Source organism: Chiloscyllium plagiosum, chromosome 7 (genome assembly GCF_004010195.1).
Source record: "Chiloscyllium plagiosum isolate BGI_BamShark_2017 chromosome 7, ASM401019v2, whole genome shotgun sequence".
NCBI classification, from domain to species: Eukaryota; Metazoa; Chordata; class Chondrichthyes; order Orectolobiformes; family Hemiscylliidae; genus Chiloscyllium; species Chiloscyllium plagiosum.
In genome coordinates this window covers 52867345-52875914 of record NC_057716.1, presented here as the reverse complement: position 1 = coordinate 52875914, position 8570 = coordinate 52867345, and the positions used below count along the sequence as shown (strand labels likewise).

At 41.8% G+C, this 8570-nt stretch overlaps 1 protein-coding gene across 2 annotated transcripts in view; it reads right to left on the bottom strand.

Moving 5' to 3' along the window:
* The window catches only part of LOC122551596 (ropporin-1-like), a 55066-nt gene that overhangs the window by 3057 nt on the left and 43439 nt on the right, over positions 1 to 8570 (bottom strand). For both annotated transcript variants that reach the window (XM_043693738.1, XM_043693739.1), the window contains exon 5: positions 6546 to 6715. In XM_043693738.1, coding sequence (XP_043549673.1) covers positions 6546 to 6715 — 170 coding nt within the window. The remainder of the gene's footprint in view (positions 1 to 6545; positions 6716 to 8570) is intronic.

The window sequence follows — 8570 nt, the reverse complement described above, 5'->3', positions numbered from 1 at the left end:
AAGTTATGTTGTAGTTGTACAGGACATTGGTGAGGCCGTACTTGGAGTATTCAGTTTTGGTCATCTTGCTAGAAGAAGGATGCTATTAAAATGGAAAGAGTGCAGAAGAAATGTATAAGGATGTTGCCAGGATTCAACTATCTGAGTTATAGGGAGAGGTTGGATGAGCTAGGGCATTTTTCTTTAAAGCGTAGAAGACTGAGTGGGGTTCTTATGGAAGTGTATAAGATCATGAAGGGCATGGAGAGGGTGAATACAATCAGTCTTTTTCCCAGGGTAGGGGAATCGAGGACTAGAAGGCATCAGTTTAAGGTGTGAGGGGAAAGAATAAAAGGGAACCTGATGGGCAAATTTTTTACACAGAAGGTGGTATGCATATGGAATGAGCTGCCAGTGGAAATATTTGAGGTGGGTACATTAACAACATTTAAAAGGCATTTGGATAAATGCATGGATAGGATAGGTTTAGAAGGATATGGGCCAAGTGCAGGGAAATGGGGTCAGCATGGATGGACTTTTTCGTCAGCATGGACCAGTTTGGGTTGAAAGGCCTGTCTTCGTGCTTTAGAACTCTATAACTCTATGAAAAGAAGGAGACGGGTCTCGTTTCTGCAGGGAATTGAGAGGCCCTTAAATCACACCATGTAAAGGGAATGGGAATAAGATACAATCTGAGTAAGTGGCCATGGAAGTCAATTCCTGGAGTCTAGCTTGACAACTGAGTATATTGCCAGAAAAAGTAAATGATTTCTCAAGTGTTTCAATGTCCATGAACAACTTCCATCCAACATAGCGCCAACATCTTAGGTGTTAATTATACGACAGCCCAGTTGATTATATCCATCAATTATCAGGACACATATTTAACATTTTGATGCTTGGTCTCATTTTCACACACATGCTAATGCTGCCAGCCTCTCCCTCTCTCAAAGTTTCCACATACTGTCTGGTTAATGATCATGATCAAAGAATTGATTGTGGGGTGGGGTGAGGGCTGATCTTCACGAATCTGGATATGAGCCATGCGTACATGCAATTGTGATTAGATGAGGATTGCTAAATGTCTGCTACAATTAATACCCATAAGGGTTTGTACCAATATACAAGACTGCCATTTAAGGTATCATCAGCCTGTGCCATTTTCCAGTGGACGATGGAGAATATTTTGCAAAGTCTACCCCTGGATGACATGCTAATAACCAGGAAGACCAGTAAAGAGCATTTGGAGAACTTGGACATAACCCTTAAATGTTTCTTCAAAGTGGGTGTACACCTTAGAAGGGAAAAATGTGTGTTCCAGGTACCCAAAGTGACCTACTTGAGCTGCAGTGTTGATAAGATCACCCTATACCCGTTGGAAAACAAAGTAAGGGTGATCAAAGGAGCCCTGGCTCCCACATCTGTACCGGATCTTTGGTCTTTCCTTAGGCTATGAATTATTATGGAAATGTTACAAATAACCTGGCCTCTATTCTGGCATCCTTACATCTGCTTTTGAAAAAGAGTCAGCCTTGGAAATGTTCTTGTAGCCAAGATGTAGCCTTCAGGGAAGTGTAGAAGCAGTGATCTTCGTCTAAGATCACCCATGATCCCAAGTGAGATATGGTGCTGATAAGCAATGCCTTCCCCTTCAAGGTGGTGTTGCCTCAGTGGTGGCCTAGTGGACAGTAACAGCTGATAGTGTATGCTTCCCGGTCTTTGGCTGATGCTGAACAATGATAATCCCAGATAGAGAAGGAAGGTTTAGCGATTATAATTGATGAGAAAATTCTACTAATACCTTTATGGATATAAATTTCTAATAATAATGTTCACAAACTCCTGCTTAGTCTAGTTAAAGAGGACAAGGCAGTGGTGCCCATGGCTTCAGTGGTGGGCTGTCATTCCAAATACGTAGGATTACAAGTTGGAACACCGTCTGGGAGTCCAAGTGGCAAATTCGGATATCTTGAGCTGCCTCTGGTGGTACCGCATTAGAATAGTCCATTCTCTGGCAGTGCCCAGAGTGCTAACAAGGGCAAAAAGTACCATTACCAGCTGCCCTACGTTCTTGGGAAAGGCTGGGTAAAGCCTGGACTCGATTTAATGTTAAGTATCCTGGTCCTTTCATGGGGACTAGGTTGTTAGTCATTGTGGGTGCCCATTCAAAGTGGTTGGGCATGCATATAGTCCATTCGTCAAATATGAGGATGATGATTGAAACGTTGTGAGTGTATTTGCAATTCACAGACTCCTGGAGGTGTTGATCACAAATAACAGGACATCATTTACCAGCAGGTAATTTCAGTATTTCCTAAAGTTGAGTAGCATTCCTAATGTAAAGGCAGCTTCATCCATTGTCCAATGGCCTAGCCGATGGAGTAGTCCAAACTTTAAATGCAGGCTTAATAAAACAGCCCACAGCCTCACTTGTTACAAAACTGTCCTGGTTCTATTTGATTATAGGACCATCCTTCATGCAACCACAGGGATAGCTCCAGCAGAGTTGCTAATGGGGAGAATATTCCACATCAGATTAAAACGGATCTTTCTGGATTTTGGGGTGGGGGAAGTTAAAATGGCATCAGGAATTTCCAATGCCAGGCACAAGACTTGTCTACCTGAGAGAGGCAGTTTATACTGCCGTATAGGAAGTAGAGTCATAGGAACCGGACCCGGCCCAAAACAGCCCCAGGAGAAGCTTCAAGAAAAAGAACGGGCCTTTGTCCCAGGACTTCAAAGGAGAGGGATATAGTGATTGGAACAAGGTTAGCTGTCAACCTGGTTTAATCAGTGACTCCTGGCTGACAGATATAACCAGGAATGTCAAGGGTTCTACTCACTCTACAAACCAGCTCTGGCTAAGCAGGGTCAAGGTCATGCACTATGTATGTGAAAATAAAGGGTGACTTGGTGACGGGATTCCAGCCTTGGTGGAGTTATTTCACAGGTCTTCTTGACATTTACAGTTTTGTTCCTTAAGAGCTTCCAACTCATTTTGAAGTTTCTGGACTTGCACTCGATTCTTCCAGTACTATCAATATTCAGCCTCCTTTTGGCCAGTATATTTTCCTTTTCATGACCTGCTCTAAAATGGTTCAGCTGCTCCGTGTTTACTTTCCTTTTTGTTTCATTGACGTATGGGCCTCTTACCCTTTCTGCTTCAGTGGTTGTTTGGTTTCCTCTATGTCCTGCCTGAGTTCTTTTTCTGCAGCAGTATAGTAGGCAATTATTTCTGAAAAGACTGTCCAATAAGAAGCTGTTTGTTGTGCACTTTGTGCATCGTGACTTGATTTTAAAGATCTGATATTTTCTCCAGAATTGCTCTTCAGCTCAATTCTATGCCTCTGGAGTTAGTCCAGCTGAAGCTGATCTGTTTCATGTGTGATTTGTTCCAGATCTTCTGGTAATAGAGTAATAATTTCAGTGGATTGATGACACAGGTGTTATACTTCATTTTGCTTCCTTTTTCTCTTCCAGCTCTTCAATCACCTTGGCGAATTGTGTGGAAGTATCCCCTAAGGACATCACCATCTCAGAGATGGTATTCTCATTTTTGGATTTATTCTGAATTAGTTGTTTAGCCTTTTCCTCTTGGATTTTCATTTTTCTCTCCACAGAGCAGAGCTGATATTATAGCCCCACTAATTTAGAATAAATGAAGTATTCTATTCTTCACTGATGTTCAATTCTGCAAGTGTTTCTTGTATTGTCTGCTTTGATCTAGTTGTGTGTTCAACATTTGATTGATTCCATTGATTATGACAGATGCAAGATTAGGGCACATATTTGGACTTGCAATTGTTGGCCTAACAGTATCAATGTTGTGGAATATCTGTAACATCAAATAAATTGATTATATTTGCACTCCAACATTATTGACCCTGCCCGTGGAAGTAGCAAACTGTTGTATATTGGAAGTCATATATTCACCGTGGCTTCCTATACCCGTAGATCCATGTCTTTTTTTCAAATTTGCAGGTGAAGTATATTACTACTTGCCCTATTAACTTTAGCCAGTAACAAACAGTTTTCTGAGAATAGATCATTTGAATTTTTGCAAATACCATGGTTTGGTTTTGTTGATATTTTCCACAAATTTGTCAGTATGAAACATGTGCTTACTACCGTTTGTGTACATTGTTAGATGGACCTAGTATATCCCTCCCTCTGGTGTTCATTTCCTTTGCTTCCCTTGCAGCACAGGCAGAAACTAACCACCATCTTATTGGTCAGACTGAAGTCATGAGATTCATGGTTATTATTACATACAGGCTAAAACTAATTCTAACATGCCTGTGGGGACCAGTGCTGAGGTGGGCATTCAGGCTCTCAAAGAGGTGCAGAAATCTGTGTTTTCGCTGTTGGCATCTCACAAAAAAGCAAATCAACTGTTCAGCCCACTGAGTTAATAAATGTACAGGCAAAGGTACCCATAAGACAATGATTAAGAGAACACACAAAAGTGTACAGTTCTGTTATATGTATATTATTGGAAACTCTGTATTTGTTGCTATGGCAACTGCAAGGGACCACTCACAGTCCATAGACCACTGTGTCTGTGAGACCACTGCCAGTGAGGCTGCAAGATGTGTGCAATGGCTTCATATTTTGAGTTTACATTTATTTAATGTAACAGCTTGGTTCTCTTGAAATAAATTGCAAAGCTTGGTGGCTTAGAGAAGCCCTGAGTAAGAGCCCTTACTGTCTTACCCTATGTCCCACTCTTTGCCCCACTTCTCGAGGGCCAGATGATGAGTGGGGTGGTCAGAGGAAAGGATGAAGCAGCAGGGGTAGTGATGAGCAGGTCACCAAGAGCAGTGGCAAGTGGAAAGGCTAAACCATCCAGGATAGCAAACATTCATAAACATTCACAAATAGACTCTGCTATGCAAGGTGCATACCAACTGTATGATTATTGAACTGTTGTGATATATTTCCTATTGATATATGGAGTCCACAGAGCCACGTGCAGGTAGTTAGTGGCATCCTGCACTGATGGAGATTCCACAAGATTTGAAAGGTTATATAGCCAGTCTTCCTCTTGTAAAAGGAAATTAAGGTGATGGAGTTCCCTCCACTTCTAAGCTGGGTCTGTCTCATCTTCCTGATGCAGCAATGCATGGCATGTTGGCCATTTTACCTACTTCAATATTGAAAGATCCTGAGGCATAAAAAATCAGGACACAATTATTTTTGTGGCAACTGGCACACCCTCCTTGCCCTGCTATACACCATCAGGTCAGGTTACTGCTTCCTTGGTAAAATATAGGCACTTCAGACTCTACTACTGTCTGATGTGGGAGTAAGAACTGTTCTTGTTGGTAATTGTGAGTTGTAAACTCCCTTCCTCCTCCTTCTTCTAAACACACCTGTCTTATTCTACACACAACACACCATCTACAAGAGGGATTGCAATGATTATGCCTACTATTGAAAGCATACTTCCTCCCGACAGTAAAAACATACTTCCTGTTTAAAATCCATCAAACTCCTTCAATGGATCCAGCACCACTTAACCATGAATTTAGAAACTTCTATAAAGCCCTCCAATAGCACTCAACATTCCCACAAACACTTTAACGAATTCAAAATCACCTCATCCTCAGTGGGAATAGTGATCTCTCTAACTAGGGCATATGAGAGCCCCATTATACAGGTTGACCTAGCACAGATTAGTAACATAACCTATCTGCCCAAACTTGCAGTTGACTTGCCAAATCAGCATTCGGTGCAATTTAACATTGTGATCTGTTCACACTGCTTGTGTGTGGCACACCCATGCTACTCTTGTACCTGCTACTTCCAAAAGAAGAATGTTGTACATCTGTATGCATATAGATGTGTAATGCTAAACCTTTAAATAAACTGCATCAGATCTATATAGCACATAGTGAGCTGAAGGGTTGGTTCTAAACTAAATGCATCAAAATAAATGGTTGATTGCCATGTGGCAAGAAAAGTCTTGTCTGGCTCAATTAAGTGGCCTTCTAATGGGTCTACTCAGGCAAAGTACATGAATTTTAAATGATTTTCGATGCGGTGTATTTTTAAAGCAGATATGTGGTGAAAACCACAAACTTTTAAAAAGAATCATTTTGTTTTGATCCGACTCTTAAAGAACAGTTGGTCATTCTAACTGTGACATCCAAGGTTGAAAGGCTTTTTTCATTTTCTGCTGTTATGTCTCCAGCAACTAGTAGTCATTAATTAAAAAGGATATCTATCTACATACATGAAAGTCAAATCTGCAATTCCTCAATGCTTCTTTTCTTTCAGAAGAGCCCGGCATGTTTCTGTAACCTATTTGTCTTTCCACTTTAAAAAGAGGTGAATGAACTAAATTAACCTTATAGTGTGCTGAAAGAGATGTTCTAAAATGGCTTTCTTGACATCTAACATCTTCTAAACTTAAATCATTTCTCTTATTGCCTTCTGTAACTCACCTGATATCTGACTTTATCATCAGTGATTTAAGGAAGGGATTTAAAGAAAACAGGTAACCCTTGTATGTCATGTATGTCACTCAGTATATATTTACATCATACAAAACACAATGTACTTACACTTGCCGCTCAATGTTGTTCAACATTTTCTCAATCTGTGATCGATGAATTTCACCATCTATCATGGCAAGGTAACTGTAGAGGAATCGAAATGTGGTGTAAGGGATTCGACCACCGTCTTCACTTGAGCTTAAAATTTCAAAGGCATATTTCATGGCGTTCGTAATATTCTGTGAATAAAAATCAAAGTCTTCATGATTTTCTGGCACGTTACATTCCAACATAAATCAACTCTAATATTGTGGCTAAAGAATTCTTTTTCCTGTGTATTTCCATATTTGCCACCTATGGAGCAACTCCCACTTGCCAGCAATTAAGTGACCACAAATATAATTTTACTCAAGTTTCCGATCATAAATATATTTCCATTCGTAATTAAATCTGACATCTGAGGAATTTGTATTATGTTTTCCAAGTTGCAAAATTCTTTAGTGAATGGACTATCTTAAACTGGGCACAATATCCAGCTACAGCTTGATTATTGTTTTGTACAGATCAATCCTTTCCTATTTTTATCTTCAGAAATGAAATTAGGAAACAAAGCTATCCATGAAGCGCAGTTGAAGATTGGTAATATGTTCTGTTAATGACAACAGATCAATTGTAAATTTTAAATCTGAATTGATAGATTTTTGTTATCCGGAAGTATGAAGGAACAAAGGTAGATATTTGAAGTAGACTTTTTCTTGCCACTGGGTGGAAACAGGAAAAAGCTTTGCTTTTTGGTCAGAAACTCACCTTCTGTAGGAAATTGATTGAAGTTCAGATTGAAGTGTTTCCTGACCACTGACCACTTAAAGCCAATGGGCGTTTGAATGGAACCTGGTCACATGCAGTGTGGGACTCATTAGACACTGATGGTTGTCATCATTGATGCTGTTTGTTGACCTGCTGGAAAGGTCTGTGATTTATATTAAAATCTGCAGAGAGAAAAGTAGGAATGGTTCCTTGGAACCATAGGCTTGATACTCAGGGATTTGTTTCAATGATGACAATTTGGATTGAATTGTAATGGTGGGAGGGAGTATCTCTTTCCAGAGATATATAAAGAACTTACCTCGACGGCAACGGTCTTTTCTCAGCAGAGAGCGGCGCGAGTTGGGCAGAAGTGAGGTTGGAGCGCAGAGCTGGTCGGGAAGGTAAGTGATATATAAAGAACTTACCTCGACGCCAACGGTCTTTTCTCAGCAGAGAGCGGCGCGAGCTGGGCAGAAGTGAGGTTGGAGCGCAGAGCTGGTCGGGAAAGTAAGTGATTGATATTTGAGTGGGTGTGTTCTAGACCCCAGGCCCTACATAGTAGGGCCTCCCTCCCATCCTCCTCCTCTAACCTAACTTTAAAGTTCACAGGTAAGCTACTCAGTGTTCTTGCTTTGGAGACGAAATGTAGAGTAATGGCAGCGCAGGCAGTGGAATGTTCCTCCTGCCGGATGTTTGAGGTAGGGGTGACCACCGATACTCCTGCCAACATCATCTGCAGGAAATGCAGTCAGATTCTGCTCCTCACAGAACGAGTTAGGGAACTGGAATTCGAGAGGCTGAGAAGGTGAAAGATGGAAGCTACAGGGACATAGTTACACCAGAGAGCAGAGGTAGCTGGGTAACAGTTAGAGGTGGGAAGGGGAGGAAGCAGGCAGTGCAGGGATCCCCTGTGGTCGTTCCCCTAAACAATAAGTATACCGCTTTGGATACTGTTGGGGGGGACGGCCTAGCAGGGGTAAGCTGCAGTGACCGGGTCTGTGGCGCAAGGTCTGGCTCTGAGACTCAGAAGGGAAAGGGGGAGAGGAGGAGAGCGCTAGTTATAGGAGACTCTCTAGTTAGAGGGACAGACAGGCAGTTCTGTGGACATGGGCGAGACTCTCGGATGGTTTGTTGCCTCCCGGGTGCCAGGGTCCGAGACGTCTCGGACCGTGTCTTCAGAATCCTTAAGGGGGAGGGTGTGCAGCCAGAAGTCGTGGTGCACATTGGCACCAACGACATAGGTAGGAAGAGGGGTGGGAAGGTCATTCAGGAGCTCAGGGAGTTAGG